We start from the raw sequence: 18,815 nt of genomic DNA on the forward strand, positions 1-18,815 counted from the left end.
AATTAATCCATGGACTTTTACCAGTCTGTAGCGAGGTGTTGGCAAGTCCATGAAAAAAAAAACCCTGTACTATCACCACTAGAAAAAACAACCCCATTAAAATTCATGAGCCATGCCAGTTATTACAAATATCTCCCTTATGATGTTGATAGATGAAAAGGAGAAGATCAGAAGTCAGCGACGCTGAGCATTTATACAAAAATGTTTTACTAAACATTTAACAATATTTTACTGGAAGAGTTGGAGAAAAGGTCAGAGAATCACTCAAATCTGTCAAAAAAAAAGCAATAGCAATCCATCCAATAGGTCACTGAGGTTTCCAGTTGTCATGGTTTTTAAAGCGCTTCTCAGACAGACATTTTTATCCCTAACCATGATACAAGTATCCCAGGAAATTACACAATGGCATGAAGTGCTGCTCAAGTGATTGTTATGGACATATTTAGTGACCCATGTGTGCTGGGTCTGCTTGAGGAGTGTTATGCACTCAATATCTGTCCATGCTCTGCTGAATAAAAAAACAGGGCACAATTGATGCTTAACGCTAAACATACTGCTTTACTGAAATAGTCAATAAAACATTTCTTTCTGGCATGAAGGAATAAAGTTCCTGCTGTACTTCTCTACTAACAGTGTAGCCTTGGAAGTAAATGTGATTTGATGATTAATTATTTTTTCAGTCTTTCACATACAGAGAAAGAAGAATGGATGCTTGGTGGTGGTTGTATATACAGTTACAGTATATACACTCAGGATACACTGAGGGACGAGGCATATGGGCCATTGGACATTGAACATGAATTGAAATTTACATGAATTAAGAAATAAATAACATATTTTTGCAACTCAGGTTATGAGAAAAACTCAACAACAAACTGAAGACGTGTAATTTTATATTTAGTAGAAAAATTTGTTTGAAAATGAACAAGACATATGCTTTGTTTGGCTGGCCGTTAAAATATACGCTGATCAAAGACTATTAAGGCTTTTATGATGTATTACTATGGGGAAACAACTGCTTTTTATAGCCAGGTATTTTCTTCTTCCCACACTCTCTCTCTCTTTCTTCTTTTTGCATTGAGCAGGCATCGAGGCCTTTAACAATGTAAGAATAAGAGTGAGATTTTTTTTTTTAAAAAGCAGCAGGCAGAAAAACCCCATCCCCAGCACCATCATCACATTAGCTGCACTCTGAGCCTTTGTCACTGGTCTAATCTTTGAGTCCTCGCTTCTTAAGAATCAATCCATTAATGAGGCCATGTTCAGGTGCCTGGCTCACAGCATGACTCGGTTTACTTCAGCGCTTTTCTTTCCATGCAGCTGTTTTCAACAGGATAAATATATAAAAACAGAAGCAATTCTGAAAACCCCAAAACTCCTATATGCCTCTTTCTTTTTAACCCTACTCATCTGATGTATTCAGATTTGGCAGGACAAAGTGTAATTCTAGCACCAAAGTTGATGAAACTCAGGTGGTCTCGTTATCGGGGTCTTTTTCTGTTGGTGGCACTGATGTCTAATTGATGGTTTGCCCTACAATTATGAGTCGGACAGAATTAGGACAGCAGCCAAGAAAAGCCAAGCTGATGACAGAGGTTGCCGTGAGTAACAGGACTGTATACCCACAACAGCAGGCAATTCAGAAAAACATCCTTATTTCTATCCATCTGTTCTTCATCTACAGCATCTTAATTGCTATTCTGCTTCACAGCTGTAAGATAAATACGTTGGGACATGCGCTCCAGGTTGTTGGGATGAATGGTCTTCATATACATAAAAAATTGCTTTGTGACAATTGCTTCCCTTGTTGGAGTTATTGGATCCTTCTTCATATTAATATTAAATAAGCCTCTTAACCTTCAGGTCAGCCACTACACTTGGCTGCATAATGCTCATGCTAACTTAATAACTTTAACCGTAATAACAGAGCCTGCAAAATAGGGGAAATTTTACCAAAGCTCAAATTGCAAAAATGGAGTGTTATTGAGCCTTCTGATAAAATTTAAAAAAGAAATTCAATATTAATTAGCATACATTAAATTTAATGTACATGAAATTTGCTACATCTGTATTTTTTCTTTTGTAATTTATTGCTTAAAAATGTGAAATTAATTTATTTACCCAAATCTCACATATCAAATATGACACAATCTGCTTTAAAGGCTACATTTTAGTGGTGACCAGATGGTCACCGGCCATGCTACATAACCTCAATATGGCGTCTCATCTTTCAGCGTATGTCTCCTGTCTACCTTTTTTAATGGAAAAAAAATATCATCATCACACATCATCCCACAGGTAATGAAATCTTCCATTTTAAAACTTCATTTTTTTTTATTAAGCATTTAAAATCGGCTGACTGAAGACCACAGTCATAAATAACATATTTTTATTTGTTATATTGAAAAATAGAATATGATATATCAAATATATATAATATACCATCATGTACAGATGACAATTTAAGCAGAAACTGTAGCGAAAACCAACTTGTGCAATGCAATGGAAAACAGTGCATGACAGTTCATTCCCAAACACTACACCATGCAGGCTCTGCGTCCATATTTATTCATTTATTTCTCTCTTACACACACACACACACGCATATATTCCCCTCTGCGTTTATACACAAATATATACAGAGATTTTACTTAGAAAAATTGTAGAAAAATTGCATATAAAAAACATCTCTTACCACATAAAAGTGCTCAGTTTGATAAACACTGCATGTATGTGGCCACATGTGGGTTGAGAAAACCAAAACAGACCGTGTGTCACTTAAAGTTTCTAACTTACATCTAACACACCGGCTATTTCACTGATAATTGTAATATACAAGTTTTTAGCAGTAAAGGGTGAGAATTTGCACAGGTTTCAAGAACCTGCTGGGCTTTATGTCAGTTTCACTGGTTGAAAGGAAATATTTCACACATTTTATCGTATACCACAGGCCACATTGTAAGAATGTTTGCATTTGTTATGTTAAATACAAAGAAATACTTGTCAGTCTGCTGACGAGAGCAAGCCTGTGAAAAACAGAAATCTGTGTCATTTTATCAGCTCTCTAATTATAGCAATTTCTGACTTTTTGTTGAATGTGCTACTTGTGTGTTTGAAAACAGCAGTCTTTGTGAATTACTGTTGAGGACATAAATGCAGCAGCCATCATCAAAACAAAGCCACCACCAATCCCTCTTGACATTTCAGAAAACGAAGCCTGCAACTTTGACTTGTTGAATGTTGGCACAAATTTTTTGCCCCCTACCAAATAAAGAAATTCAAACGAATGTTAAAAAAGAAAGACACCCTTAAAAAAAAATAAAGTCTTTTAAAGCAAATACCTATAAATCTTATCTGCCGTATCAAGTTATCTCTTTTCCCAAACATAACTAATCAGGACTAAATCATTTGTCGATATGACTTTTGGTTCAAAACAAAACACACATCTTGGTCTGCAGACTGAACTGTACAACACAAACATGCAATAATCCCATTGAAGTGAAATCTCAGGCAGGCACCTTAAAGGCCACAAAGAAAACATAGTTTTGAAGTTTTGGTTGCTCTGTATACACATCGAAAACTACAACAAGCAAAGAAAATTCGAACATTCATGACGGGAATTTAAAATGGGAGCATAGGAACGTGGGTGGGGGTCGGTTGGAGTGATAAATGTGCAATTAAGCGCCTGACATCCTTCACGGAGCTCCTGAGGAAGGAAATAGTCTTCACAGGTAAACTCAGATCTGTCCAAAACATTTAACACAAACCAGATATGTTTAGCAGAGCTACCAAACCCTTGCATCAGATACTAAAACTTAAAAGTAAGTGACGATAAGAAACAGCTGTTTGCACTTTTGATAACGACATTAAAAAATATTAAATCCAGTGTCTGACTTGTAAACAAAACAATGACAGAAAGATCTCCATTTGTGATGTGCATAGAAAACCTACTTTCATAAGAGTTTGCTTCAACTGCTCGATTGTACTTCAACATTCTCTCCAGTGTTTCAACATGTGACATCAACAGAGGCACTACGACAAGCTAGCTATAGCAGCAACTGAAGCTTTTTAGTGTCGATCTGTTTACTTCGAACATATGTGCTTTTCAATACACAAAACAAAAGCACACAATACTCATAGTCAAATGTGCATAAGCTCTTAGTACCTTGTACCCCTCCTTCTACCATTACAAAGACACAAAGCTTGTTCTATTCTCTAATACTCTCTAGTATAACCCACTGATGCAAAGTTACAGTCAAGAAAGAAGAAAGAAATAATTGCACATGTGCATTTGGCATAAATATAAGATTATTTGCTATCAGGATAGTCTGAATTAGTTTACTAAATATTAGCATTGGTTTTCAGATGTTAAAATTAAGTAAAAGTAGAAGTTTTTGTACAATAAAAGGGATACTGCTTTTTAATTCCTAGATTATAGAAGAAAGCTGTATATTCATGGTGATTATAGATACAAAGAGAGGATTGCACTAAGGTATTTACTCAATAATAAACTGGATTATTGATAGAAATTCATCAGAATATTTGGCCATTCAGTTATCTTGAAGGCTGCAAGATTGCACCAAGGTGCTGTTGATGAGAAATTAATAAACATAACATCAAATTATATGTCGATCTGTAGGACAGCTAGATGAAGAAGATTAAATCATTATGCTGCGTTCGGATATTTGGAAGTTGTCCTTGAATTTTTTTGAGAATCAGTTCGCTCTACTTTATATTGCCTGCATGCAGTCCAACTAATGATTTAAATAAGAAGGATGTATATATTGGAAAAGGTAGCAATTTGAAAAAAAAGTATTTTTACAAAACAAAAAGAGAGTTTAATAAAATATATTAGTATACTTTTTTGCCCCTACATATAAAACATGTGGACAGGGAAAATATCCAGAACCATTAGGATGGATTCAGAAGGGAACAGCTAAATTAGCTTAGCCTAAATAACCAAAATTAAAGTAACATCACATAGCACTTACTGTGCCACACTTTAAAAAATAAACAAAAGCAATTCTGCAACAGTAAATAGACAGTAAATCTATAAATAAAGGAAAATACATATTATAATGTATACTCTATTTCTCTTCTATAGTTTTATAGAATAGATTTTCTTTACTATAACAAACACTGCTCCCTAATCTTCCATGCCTTGTATTTTCTGTCCATTTTCCTACTGGCCAAATAGTCACTATTTCCTAAGTAAATGTCATGTTCTGGTAAAAATCAGTCACTATCAAAGAGTAACCAGTAATTTTGCAGACCATCAATTTTGGAGGTATACTCATCAAAATCATGCCCAGAGAGGCAGAATCTTTCTATCAATCACAGCTTCAATAAGACAGGATTTTGTGTGGCCACATCCTGTTTTTGTTTTTTTGTTTTTGTTTTTTAAGTCACGAGCAGAAGTCACTCTCTTTTGCTTTGCTTTTTGTGGTCCTCCCCTCCATGAATGGTGACATTAAACTGTTGACAGTCATCAGGTGTTAGGAAAGCAAGGGAAACAATTATTTACCATTAAGGAACACGACGGGGTAGGTACATGAAAGTAGCAATAGAAGAAAACAAACAGTTTAATATTCAACAGTCATTACTAGAACACTAAGGGACAGTGTATTAATCTTACAATTCACAGTAAACAATAGTGTTTTTAAAGTGTTCACTTAGTCAGGCTCAGCTATAAATCACTGAATCAACCGCTGCTGCAGACTGGGTCATTTAGGAAAAAGAAAAAAAATCAATCCTTTAAAAAATAAAACATACTGTGCTTTAAACAAAGTATTAAAAATAAACAACTGACATTATTCAAAGATTTAGGTCTCAAAGCACCACCGTTTATCAAGTAGACACAGTACATTCTTATAAATGAACACAATCAGTGTGTCTTAATTGTAAGCAGCAACCGTAAGAGTTCGAAACAGAGTGATGACTTCCAACGCTCACGCTACGTTAATAAGACACATATGTGTACAGTATGTTTGTAGGTGTGCTGCTGCGTGCTTTCAGTTCTAAACTGACATAAACCAGTCGGTCTAAACTGCATATCGGCTGATCAGGCACTTATTTGGGTCATAAAAAATAGAATGGAGAAGGACTCCCTCTCATATTTAATGGACAGGTCATATCACCTAATTTTGCTCATTAATGCCCTCTTGAGCAGCAGAGGACCTTTCATTTATTCTGTGTCTTACATGGAGCAAACTACTTGACTCGGTTAATTTTCCAGGAACAAAAAAGGTGTATTACTGTGAATGGAGCACTATTGCTTTGATCTTGGAGATTTAATGTCCTTCACTTTCTTTCAGGAAAAAGGCCTTATGTGTCTCTGTGTTAGAAGCTGGACTCAGGGACTGTCTTTTTGCGCCCCAGTGAGGTTGTGCTGTAACGAGTCCTCTGCAAGGTGCCGTGAGATGGTTTGTCGCTTGTCAGACTGCGCGATGGTGCTGGCGTTGTTGACATCCCATTACGGTGCAAAGATGCCGTCCTACGAACGCTCTGCTCGGCTTTAGTTGGGATGTTGGTGGAGCTCTGGGAGCGTTTGATTTCAGTTGCTTTGCGTCCCACCTTACCGTTTACCTGCTCATTAACCACACGGCCTGAGCTTTTGGACTTGAGTCTTTCTTCTCCGGTTCGGCCTCCTGCTGCTCCATTGGACAGTGATGGCCTCGACAAGGTCCTTCTGCTTTCTTCTTCAACTACTGGTTTCCCTGACTCATCCTCAGTGGGTTTCCTTGAATCTTTATCCTTCTTCAGGAAGCTACCTCTAAAGAAGGACAGTATTCCGTCATGGCTCTTAGGCACGTCTGCTATCTTGTTCTTAGAGTTTTCTTCTTGTGTGCTGTGGCGTTCCCTATCAGCCCTGTCTCCCTTTTGTCTCCTCAGAGTTCCATCTTGGAGACTGGGTGTGCTGTAGCTGGGCTGAACTCCAGTACTGGATCTCCGTTTTGTCTCAGTATCCTGTGAAGATTTGGAGGAGCTCTGTTTCCTTCCATCTTTCCTCCTGGTTAGAGTGTTAGTGCTAGAGCTGCTCCTGATATTCACAGTGCTCTCATCCTTTGCCTGGCTCCCCTTACTGCGTCTCAGACTAGCTGCTTTATCTGATGGCCACTTCTGGCCCTCTGGGACCTTTAGAAATGGCGGCTCCTCCCCCGTCTTACCCACGCAACTTATACTTCCAACGCTAGACGAACGAACATTGGCTGCAGCACGGCTCTTTGCAGCTTCCTTTGTGCCACGTGGTTCATTCATTAACGTCGCTATCGGATCCTTTGTGCACCGGGGACGCCGGCCAGATTCCAAGTACTGTACCAGTTCTACAGGGGCAGGATCAGGTTCAGGGGGAGGGACTGGGTCAGGTTTTCGTCTGTCCTTGGAACCAAAGGACCAGCGCATTGGAAGCACTCTGCTTAAGGTATCCTTGTTTTTGCTGGGGGCTCTCAGGCTCATGCTGCGCCCCTGAAGACCTCTGACAAATGGCCTCTTCTCAAATCCACCTGGCATTTATGGAGAGAGGAAAATATTTTAGGCTTTAAATAAAAACCAAACACGTTTAGACAAATTATTGATAAAACAATAAAACAGAAGTCTGTTGACGGCAGTGGTCCTTTTACCTCTTTCATCTTTGAAGCCATTGTCCAGGAAGACTGGAGACTCTGGAGAATCAGGTAAGGAAGATGGACAGGTGGTGGATGTATGAGACACCAGACTGCCTCTCTTACTCTCTCCTGTCAGCCTGATTAGCCAGTGGTCTGACACTGATGAACTTGTGGAGCCTGTGACACAGAGAGAAAGGGTTTGAGAGGAGGAACATAAAGAATACTCCACTGATTTAACATTGCACACATGTTGGACGATGGAAAAGCGCAAATGCTGTTTAGAAATTCTATGTTATTTTATTTTTCATCTGATATATGGAGCTCTTATACTTCCCATAGTCATAGTACCCATAAGTTTCAAGAGTCAGTCGACAAAGAGGCGCAGGCAGTAAAGGCCTGGTGGTATTTAGCCTCAACCAAAAGTAAATTAAATGATATCACTTAATAGTGTTAATGAGACTTTGCCCCTCTTTCTTGCATCATTTTCTCCAGAAAGATTCAGTTTTTGACTTTCAAGTACCTTCAAGAGCTTGCGCAAAATACTAAAAACACAGCATGTCAACCAATAGCTGCTCTATGTCTGGTTTGCTCTTTTACTCTGGAATTTTGAATTATTCATAATTTCTGGCAAAAGTAGGCGAGTGAATTCAAAAAGGGAGGGGGACTAAAGAGAGTATACACTAATGTTAAATGAGATCTATCCATAACGACATCACCCCCCCCCCCGATAATTAAGTTAACAATGTGTCAAGAACAAACACTTATCTGCAGAATAAATCACATTAGGCACATTTGCCAGGGCCTGTGATAATCAATGTCTTTTTAAAAAAAACATTTAAATAAAACCTGCCTCTCAAAGAAGGTCCTGATTAAGGCCGAGTAAATCTTTTGAAATGCAAGTCACACTAATTTCACCAAGAAATTCAATAATGATTGGACAGACACTTATCCAGCTCTAACAACAATTCAGCAACTCTCAAATAGCTCAGTTTTACAAGGATAACCGTCTATGTTGGCTATATTACGTCTTTACATATATTTTCACATAGTGTTGACTCATAGAGAATTTCAGCAATTAATGTCCGGTTGTTTTTCTGAAACACTAAAAAATAAAAAAGTACATGATTAGATTAAAAAAAGTGAAGTTTCTCAGACGTCTTGAAAGAAGAATGAATGACAGCTGTCAAAGCAACGTGCACAGCAGACAGGCATTTCTTAGTTCTTGCTAAGATATTTAGACAAATGAGTAAATTTAGAGTATTATTAAGTGCTATCAATCAATAATTAAGTACTGGTTGTACATGTCTTTGGGATCGAAATAGAATATGCTTTATCTCTGTTAACTAGTTTTTCTCTCCAACTTTACTGGAATCATTTTGTCATGCAAGTAAACAGTTTCAGAATAGTCCAACTAATGTTACAACTTTTGACCATATGAGCTATGGATGGTGAAGTAAGTATGTTTAGTCGTACAGCAAGGCAAGTACAACAAACAATAGGAAGAAGAATACGAGTACTTAGGATAGTTCATCCTTCATTACAACGCAAAGGAGAGCATTAGATTTAAGGTCTTTGAGAATCTGTAGCCAGTGAAAAACAGGAAGTCCAGTGATTTTCAGCAACATTTATTTTTTTAACTTTCTATGTGGCGTTACTGTACTGTTCTCCCTGTGTCTGCGTAGGTTTTCTCCAAATGATTTAGCTTTTTCCTACAATCCAAAGACATGTTAGGTATATGGGCGATTATAAACTGGCCATAGGTGTGAATATGAGCATTCTCTGCAATAGCTTTGCGACAGACTGGCAGCCTATCCACGGCATGCCTTGCCTTTCACTCTGAGTTAGCTGGGATGGGTTTCAACCTTCCCATGATCCTGGACAAGGAAAATTAATGAATGGAATCTTAGAGTCTACATAATTTTATTTTGTGCTGTGCCTTGTAAAAGTTAAGTTTTTGTCCTGACACTTTTTGCTCTGGACAAGAGAGCAAAAAGTTAAGTGACATCGGTACAGTTACTTTGAGTTTAAGGTTACAGAGGAGCTGGCAGCAGTTTATGTTTTGCATATGTGCATATTTTGATAGGGCTGAAATGGGCTAACTAGCAGGTGTTACAGCCAACAGCCTAAATCTGACAGGGAAAAATGCTGGACTTTTGAAGTGGACGCAAGATTGTCTTTATGTTATTGTTGGATCTTCACAATATATAACGTGTTGAGGCGACTCCTGTTGTGGTTTGGCACAACAGGAAACTACGGAAATTTGAAAAATTGAAATATAATATAACTGAAATGAACCAAGCACTGTACTGTATTATACACCAAGAGGTGATGTGTAAATTATTGATAAAAATTAACCACGATGTTGATATTGTAACTAAAATACCCAACTTGATAAAAGTAAATTTGTTTGTAGTTTTGGAGCAGCATAAGACAGCACATGGTGACATAGGCTACCAAAGAGCAGTCATATGGCTCAGCCTGGGTATAGTGCTAAAAACAATTTGGGACCTGAGAGCTGCTTTTGTGAGAAGACGGAGAAGAACATTCCAGAGCTCTCAGATGAAGAATGGAGGCAGATCTTGCATTTGCTGTTTATGTGACTCAGCTGAACTAAATACCAGACTGCAAGGCAGGGGTGTATTTGCACATGAATTGCAAATCCTTATGAAGGCTTTCATTAGAAAGTTGCAGTTTCTTTCAAGATAACTGGAGAGCTACATTCTTGCCCACATGCCACCTGTGAAGATATTTTTTCCTTTGGATTTACCTTTATCAGAACAAAAGTTCTCAGTGATAAAGTTTAGCAAGAAAAACAACAAACAGTAACAAAAAAAACCCTGCAGGCTTGGAATCATTGTCCAGTTGTATTATCCTATTTCTAACAAACTTTAGTTTCCAAAGAGATGGCCTTACTTTTGACTCTAGAATACTTTGTATATAGTGAAGCTCATGTTTGACTCGCTGACTGCAAGATGTCTAGGTCCTGCTCTATTTGGGTTTTCATCAAATGTGGCAGTGTGAATTACGACAAAACATCTCCACTTTTGTCTCATTTGTCTAAAAGACATTGTTCCAGAACTCTTGTGGTTTGCTCAGATGCAGTTTTCCAAGGCTAAGCTGTGCTGCCATGATCATTAGGAGAAAAGACGTGTTCGCTTGCAACTTTTCCAAACAAGTCAAGCTTGTTCTTTGTCTAATTGTACTGTCATGAACTTTAATATTTAACATGGTTACTGACATCTGTAGAATCTGAGAAGTAGCTCTTGGGTTTTCTCCACTGCATAGTCAGACTTTGGGGGGAATTTCCAGCAACATTAAGTTCTGGGATGATTGGCAGCTGTCTTGAATGATTTCCACTTATAAATAATCTTTTTTACTGTAGAGTGATGGATTTCAAATTGTACGGCAATGGCCTTATAACGCTTCCCAAGCTGAGACACAGCAACAATTGCTTTTCTAGGATCACTGCTGATGTCCTTCCCTCTTGGCATCATGTTAACACACATCTAAACACTCCAGATCAGCAAACTGCCAAAACCTCTACTTTGAGCCACTTTAATTTGCTGCGGTTGGCAGCCTGTGAGCTGCAGCAACACACCACAATCATTCACCAACCCCTGATTGCGGATGCCGTGCAGGTGCGTCCGCACGGCACCGCCGACCATGCCTCACCACATACTCACACTTGCTAATGATCATTTATTCAATGTGATCAGTTTTCGAGGATGCAGTAAGGTTAGTACTTAGTTTTTCAAACACTTCTCTTGCGTTTTGGTTTAGTTTGTGTTAAATAAATAACGAGATAGTGTAATATCTAAATTGTTATTTTTTTATCTGAGGTTTTGCTGAGGTAAGACTTATAGAGAACCATGTTATTTTTAAAATTATGTTCTGATATGTAAATTTTGAACTCACATAGGATGTTTCATTTGACAATGATAATGTATGTTTTAAACGTCATGCTCTTTGCTTCAATCCACTAACCATATTTGAAAAGTTCTTGCCCCAACACCGTGGGCAGTGGGGCTGATAAGAAAGCACTAATGTGAAGCAACATATTTGTTTACCATCCACAGCCTCTGCAACTAACAGCTGACTAAACGAGTATCTGACACTGGCTTAAAATGATGTCATACCTCACAGAGAATGTCTTATCTACATATTTTCTCTAACTTTCCTTATTAATGGATGCTTCTCTGTTCTCTATTTCATTTGTAAGAGCTAAGGGCTAAAAACAGGAGACGTAACTTGATATTCAATTAACTGTTCTAGTTTCAAACTTGAATATTTAGAAAAAAGGCCCAAAGCACTTTGACACTCTTATGAACAATTTCTGGTCCTTTTCACTTGACATGATTTGTTGTCCACATGCTCTTCCAAGCACTTTGCAGCTGTTCTCTAATTTGTGTCTTTCTCTTATTTTTGTATGCATTTCTCTTGTTTTGTATATACCCCTCTTCATTGTATATATTTCTCCTGTTTGATATTTATTCCTGATGTCTACTAGTTATATTTTATTCTGGCATTGTTGGTGTGGAGTATCCATCCAATATTGTTGTACATGTAAAATGACAATAAAGGGTTATTCTAGTCTATTTTATTCTAATAAAGTTAGAGGGACATAAAAGTGAGCCTTGAAATGTCTGTGTTTGTTTGATTGGAGTCTGACAGATTTACACAAAACATAGACATTAAGCCATTATTTGTTTATTATGGTATTTATTTTGGTATCTATTAATAACCCCTAATTTTCTAAACCTCAGTTCAATTCCAATTTCATTTTCATTTATATAATGCCAAATCATAATAACTTTTGCCTCAAGGTGCTTAAACCCCAAAGGATAAACATAGCACTGAAGACAAACACGATGACTTCTACAAGTGGTCAAATTATTATCATACAGCAAGATCAAATTTTAGGAAAGAACAATAAAGTGTCTTATTAAGGCCTTGGGCCACCATGTGCTACCACAACAAAGTCAATGTGCTATGGTTCATTATACAAGTGTCTGAGCACAGTTTTGGTGCCTGTACAGACCATAGAACATGATTCAAATAGCCATGTGAATATAAACTCCCATTAGGACAGATGTGATAAAAGAACAATTCTGTAATAATTTTCAATGGACCCAAACCACTCCTATAAAATGCCTCCACAGTACTCCACAGGGCTACTGGACTGAACTCACAAATTTGAAAATGGACAAGATAAACAAAGACCACTCGGGAGTACTTACATACAGTATAGTACAGACTCTATCCAGTCATGTGAAAAACTAGGCACAGCTCATGATTCAACATCTTGAAGAACCACTTTTAGCAGCAATAACTTCAAAATTATTGTGGAATATTTTTTGGCCCACTCTTCTTTATAACACTGCTTAGTTCATTGAGGTTTGCAGGCATTTGTTTATGCATAGCACCCTAAAGGCTCTGCCACAGCATTTCAATCAGTTCGAGGTCTGGACTTGATAATTACTCAAATACACTTGATTAGCAGCACCTAGCTGCTACTTACCCTCTTAATTTCTATAGAAGCATTAAAAGTGTACTTAGTTTTTAAAAGGACTTCAAGGAGTCCTGTGAAAACTGTTTTTTTTCATATGACTGTATGTGCAGACAGTTTGTGCAGCATAAAAAAGCTGTCTTTTTGACTTGTATTGCCGGTGCACCATATAAAAATAAGGTCACTGTTTATTTGGATTTGTAAAAGGCAATAGGAGAGCAGATTACATAAAGATAAAGGTTGGTATTATAATGATTTTAGGCATTCTGACATTTGTAGTAAGTGTATGCCCTTCAGTGAGCTGTCATGGCAAAAGGTTTCAAAGTTATCTGTACAGAATTATGACTACTATGCTGTCTGACTTTTAGCTCTTAACATACCCTTACCGGTTCATTCATCTCAGTTTAATAATTATATTTCCAGTTTAAAAAAAGAAAAAAGAAAAAGAGTCAAACAACTGACTTGACAATATTTTGGATGAGTTCTCTCTTTTTTTTTTCTTTTTTGCAGTCTGACAGAGGACTTTGCTACACATTCAGCATTTCATGTGGAGCTAAATGAGCAGATTTGACAGACCCGTGGTTTTCTGTGAATCAAAGCAGGTTCTTGACAGTACAGTCTTCTCTGTTTGTACCAGCATGTTCGGCTCTGAACTTACTTCAAAGGTTGAAAGACCTCAGTATCATTGCAACTCACAAAAGATGCAAGTCAGTGAGGCAGGAGTGCAGGGATAGGTGGTATGTATTAGGAAAAAAGCTCTTTTTGCATCATTTATAGTCATGGGATTGACAGCTGATTTCTTCAAGTCAATTCTACTTGATACTTTCGGAGCTGTATTATATAAATATCTGATTAAAACGCCAACTTTCATTACATTTTTCCTCTCTTACTGTGAAAGAGGAAGAAGAGGCATGATTTATGTCTCACTTTTGATTAATTAGTGATTACAGTTGTACTTTATTGTAGGATGCATGCTTGAGACTACAGAGAGCAAGGTGCAATTATCTTACTGTGTTTCTTACAAGTTGCTTGTTGTTAATGATTTATTTGTGGTCCAGCAAAATCACTGTTATTCTGAATTATTCCTATAGCAGTAAAAGTACCCCGCCCCACCATTTATGTAGTCTCGCTCTCGTAAAAAGTCCATTTAAATGTAAGTAAACTTTTGCTGTGGAAACATTTTGCATGAACTCGATGAACACATTCAGCAAGAACAGGATGTGTTAGTTTGTATTGTCTACATGGTGCATGGTGTATGTGTAAAAGAATCTTTGTCAAACTGTCTCACCAGATACGCTCAGATATGTCAGATAAGGTATCAGACGTGTGTGCGTTTTGCTAACTGAGCACAGTGCAGCAGACAACACAGATATATTTCCGTCCTTGAAAACCACTATTGCCTAAGGTACGTATGTTTAAAGTACAGACATTAATTGACTATTTACCATTTTTAGGACCTTTGAAAAACAAACACAAGCTCTTATATAATTTCAGCTGTCTGCTTTGCTTGTTATTTCACAGCATACCTCTGATGGAGCTGCTGGCTGACCACGGGGGAATGATGTTTCGTCTCTGGTAGAAAAGGATGTAAGCACCCCTTGTGCAGACTTCCTCGTCTTGCACCAGGTCTACACTGCTGTCGTCGTAGCTATACCACTGACCATCCACTGAATTCCTACAGTAAGCTGGAATAAAAAACAGACAACAACGATAAATAATGTTTTTCTGGCATAATTGTTATCAGAAAATTGCATGTGGAGATGAACTCATTTTTCCCCTAAAATGCACTGTCTTGGGAGGTCCATAGCACATAACCTCTTTGCTGCCTGTAAATACAGTGTACATAGAAAAGCTTCACATTTAAATGTGAGTTGTATTTTCCTTCACTGCAGAGACTGTTGATAGTCTATGTTTCTCAGCTTGTTAAAGCAGCAAGACAGAATGCATCAAGGACCACTCCTGGACACATGGAGCTGCTCTCCAGCTACAGTTTCTTGTTGTTCAGGTGCTATTTTGACTTATTTTAAAAATGTGTTTAGAGATGCTGGTTTTTTTTCATTCCAGTAAAATAAGATCAATTTTATTTATTTCTTTTAGTTAAATTAGGGACACCACCACAGATTGTGTTATTGTGCATAACACTGTTGGGGTCTCAGATAAAAGAACCAGGATAGGATGCAAATGTAAAGTGGTAGCTGTCATGGTGAAGACCCGGATCAAATACACATTTAACTCAATGACAAGCAAATCAATTTTTTTTTCTTCTTTTGAAGGTATTCAGTCTCCAGTTAAAATGAAACATTGGAAACTTTATTTGTGTTGTCAGTGAGCAAACTTACAAATTCAGCAGGGGAATTAAGGAATTATTTTTTCTCCAAATGTACATATACTAAAAAACGTAGCTGAAGAGGGAGCCAACCATTAGTAAAATAAAATCATTCTTATCAGACAGACGTAGCTTGATAATCCTCCACATACTGACAGTCTAAATGGCAGCCTGGGCAGTACCTGAAATTGGAAATCCATCCCACATTTAGGGACGCACTTAGCTACTTGCAATTACTGTGCACAGGACTATTGGGATGAACCACAGTTCACTAAGCCGAGGACAGTAGAGACCCAGACTGCTGGAGGGTTGTATTTAAACATTTTATTTAAAATTAAAACTCTGAGCAGCACAAAGCAGTTTGCTCTGCTGAGATAAAAAATGGTCTTCCTTGTGGAGTTAGCATTCTAGCTAAATCTGGTCCAAGTTGTAACACACTCACACACACACACACACACACACACACACACACACACACACACACACACACACACACACACACACACACACACACACACACACACACACACACACACAGTGTATATATCCATATTATGCAGTAACATCATCTGTCTGGATGTGCCTACTGCATGACAGAAGAGTGTGTATGAAAAGCAATAAGAAGACGTCATTGTTGCATACCAGTATAATGTCCTCCATGCATTCCCCCGTGATGGTTACACACAGCATAAAGATCATACAGGAATTCGTGAGGAAGCATCATGTCAGCAGCTTGGTGTGGTTGGCCTGAGTGCTGTTTCCAGGAAGGTGGCGATGGCCCCATATTCAGGTTCTTCATGCTCTGGCTTCTCTTCACTACATGCGGTGCCATGTCCAGACCAGTCAGAGGGAAACGCACGAGTGTTGACAGCTTGTTCCTTCGCTCTCCAACCTGTTTCAAAAATCATTATTCATGTATACAGTCCATACACACCATTATGTTTGCACATTTTTGTGCTTTAAGTACTTAGAAATACATTTTTTCTTTTGCAGTTCCCAAATAGTAATGTGTCAATTACTATGTTTGCCTATTAGCAAAGGCTTGACTGATTCTATATCCACTCTTTTGCTGTGCTCTCTCCTCAGCCACAGATATGCAGACAGAAATAGACACCTAAAAGTTATTCTGATGTCCATTTGTTGTAAAATTTAAAGGAAGCAGTGCTAAGACTGGAAAGGATGTTGACAGGAACAGCAGGGACCCTATCTAGAGAAATGTATGACTGATTGATTTACAAAGCATTGTGTTGATTATAGTTACAATGGAAAACAAAATGTACATTTCCTTAAAGATGTGTTGTGTCTAGAAAGTGATTTGAGGGCACCTGCAGCAAGCAGAATGAAGTTCACAGGGCATACACCAGTGTACACAGTGAAATGGGTCAACAATCACCTTTCAACACGAGGGTGACGAAAAGCATTCAAGCAAGACAATGCTTGAGTAGCTTTACAACAAGATTTGACTGTTCTGAGTGGCGCAGTAATAGAATTTCTCAACATAACATCTGCCGACCAACTGACACATGCGAGCCTGGCAGAAAGAATGTGAGTCTGAATGCAATTTTAAGAGATTTCAGCTTTGGGTATGTAATTTATTTGAAAATTTTAAAACATAAATATTTTTGTTTCTCTGTTATTTTAGAGTCTTTACCTTACAATATAAAGCACCTTGAGGTAACAGTTGTTGTGACTGACTGAGCAGTGGCTGAAGACAAAGTTAAAAAGAGAAAACAGCTCATGAGCAAACAACTGGAATCAACTGCAGTAAAAGCTAGACCTACATTTACATTCACAAAGCTCTACAACAACAACTCAATATGCAGGCAAATATTACTCTGTTAGGAGTCTGAAAATCTACAAAAAGTAAAACTAGCAAATAGCTGCCAAATGAATTAAATGGCAAATAAATAAAGACAAACTATTTGCATAGGTCAAAGAAATATAAATGCAACTGGAAATATGAATTCTTCTTTTACTTACTGTCAGTTTTATTCCAGAGGCTCTTTAGAAGTAACCAGAATCAGAAAAAAAAGCTTTAGGTCAGTAAAAGAAGTGCCCAGCAGTTTTCTCTTACATGATTGTGATTCAGTATGGATTTTTTATTCAAATCACTTTTTAGTATAGAAGCTCTCCTATTGAGATCAGATCCTTATCATGATGGAAGGCCCTGCATAACCCCTAACCATAGAAATTGTGCTGTGCAGATTACCAGCTCTGGTCTCTGATGCTAAGAGCTAAGAGTGGCACAGAGTTCGGCAGACTGAATGACTGAATTCGAATGCAGAGACTAAGAAAAGGTGCATCAGTCAGGAACTCCAAAATCAGGATCTGATACTAGAGTTTTTGAAGAAAGGGTCTCATGTAGTGAGGTGATCAGTAGGGCTTAACTCAAGGGGCCTTCCCTCTTTCTGCTTCTTTCTTTCCAAGCAAACTGTAAAAGACTCTGGGCAAGAGCTGTGGTGTCCGCGACAGAGTTTGAAGTTACAGAGGAATGGCAGCACAACAGGAAGTGATTTGTTCATGGAGGCAATTACATGCTTTGATAGAAAATGGGACACACCGACAGGTGTAACAACTGATGTTTGTCCAAATCTGACATGGAAAAATGTTGGACTTTTGAAGTGGACGAAGGATAAAGTGACTGAAATTAACCTACAACTGAAATTGGTATTTTGGCATTGTATTACACACCTAGAGGTGCTGTGTAAGTCAGAGCAAAATAATTAACCATGTTGTTGATGTCATAACTAAAATAGTTTATCTGGGAACATATACCACACAGGTGTCAGGTGGTTCAGCCTGGGCAAAAGTGCTAAAAAGAGTGTGCGACCTGACAACAAAAATTCAACAATTTTGTGAGACGAAAGGCAAGGACATCCAGAACTGTCAGATGCATAATGGAAAGCAGATCCTGCATTTGCTGTTGATGTGACTGTCCTTCATGTTTCCACCTCACACACTCAACCTGACTTTAATGCACTGGTTCAAGCCAAAAACAGACTAGATTTCTTTCACTGAACAAGAAGAAAGAACTGAAAAACGTCACATGAATGAATGAACTACAAGTAAAATAGCAGTACAATATATTCTATAAAGTAAAATTAAGATTCAAAACTTTGAAATTTAGCAAAAACATGCACATTTTGCTCACAATTGTTTTTGAGAATTAAATTGATAAATTGTCTTAAAATATTGGTGTTTTTAACTATACCTGTTTTACACTTTCATTGTCTAATCGCAACATCTGCTCTCATTAGCAGCAGTTTATAAAGACATAAGATTAATATTGAGCAGAATTGAGTCCAGCAGTCCCAGTTTCTCAACATTCAACACTCGTTCCAAGTAAGACCAAATCATGACTGTGAGGAATTATTATGTT

At 37.7% G+C, this 18,815-nt stretch overlaps 1 protein-coding gene across 1 annotated transcript in view; it reads right to left on the reverse strand.

The window, feature by feature from the left end:
- Positions 1-2,375: 2,375 nt before the first annotated feature.
- Positions 2,376-18,815, reverse strand: part of usp43a (ubiquitin specific peptidase 43a) — a 130,881-nt gene continuing 114,441 nt past the window's right edge. Inside the window, exons 13-16 of the mRNA XM_039613816.1 lie at positions 16,079-16,328; positions 14,637-14,795; positions 7,620-7,781; positions 2,376-7,502 (exon numbers count right to left, since the gene is read on the reverse strand). Of these exons, the coding sequence (XP_039469750.1) occupies positions 6,340-7,502; positions 7,620-7,781; positions 14,637-14,795; positions 16,079-16,328 (1,734 nt within the window). The 3' untranslated portion in view covers positions 2,376-6,339. The remainder of the gene's footprint in view (positions 7,503-7,619; positions 7,782-14,636; positions 14,796-16,078; positions 16,329-18,815) is intronic.

Source organism: Oreochromis aureus, linkage group 6 (genome assembly GCF_013358895.1).
Source record: "Oreochromis aureus strain Israel breed Guangdong linkage group 6, ZZ_aureus, whole genome shotgun sequence".
Classification (NCBI taxonomy): domain Eukaryota; kingdom Metazoa; phylum Chordata; class Actinopteri; order Cichliformes; family Cichlidae; genus Oreochromis; species Oreochromis aureus.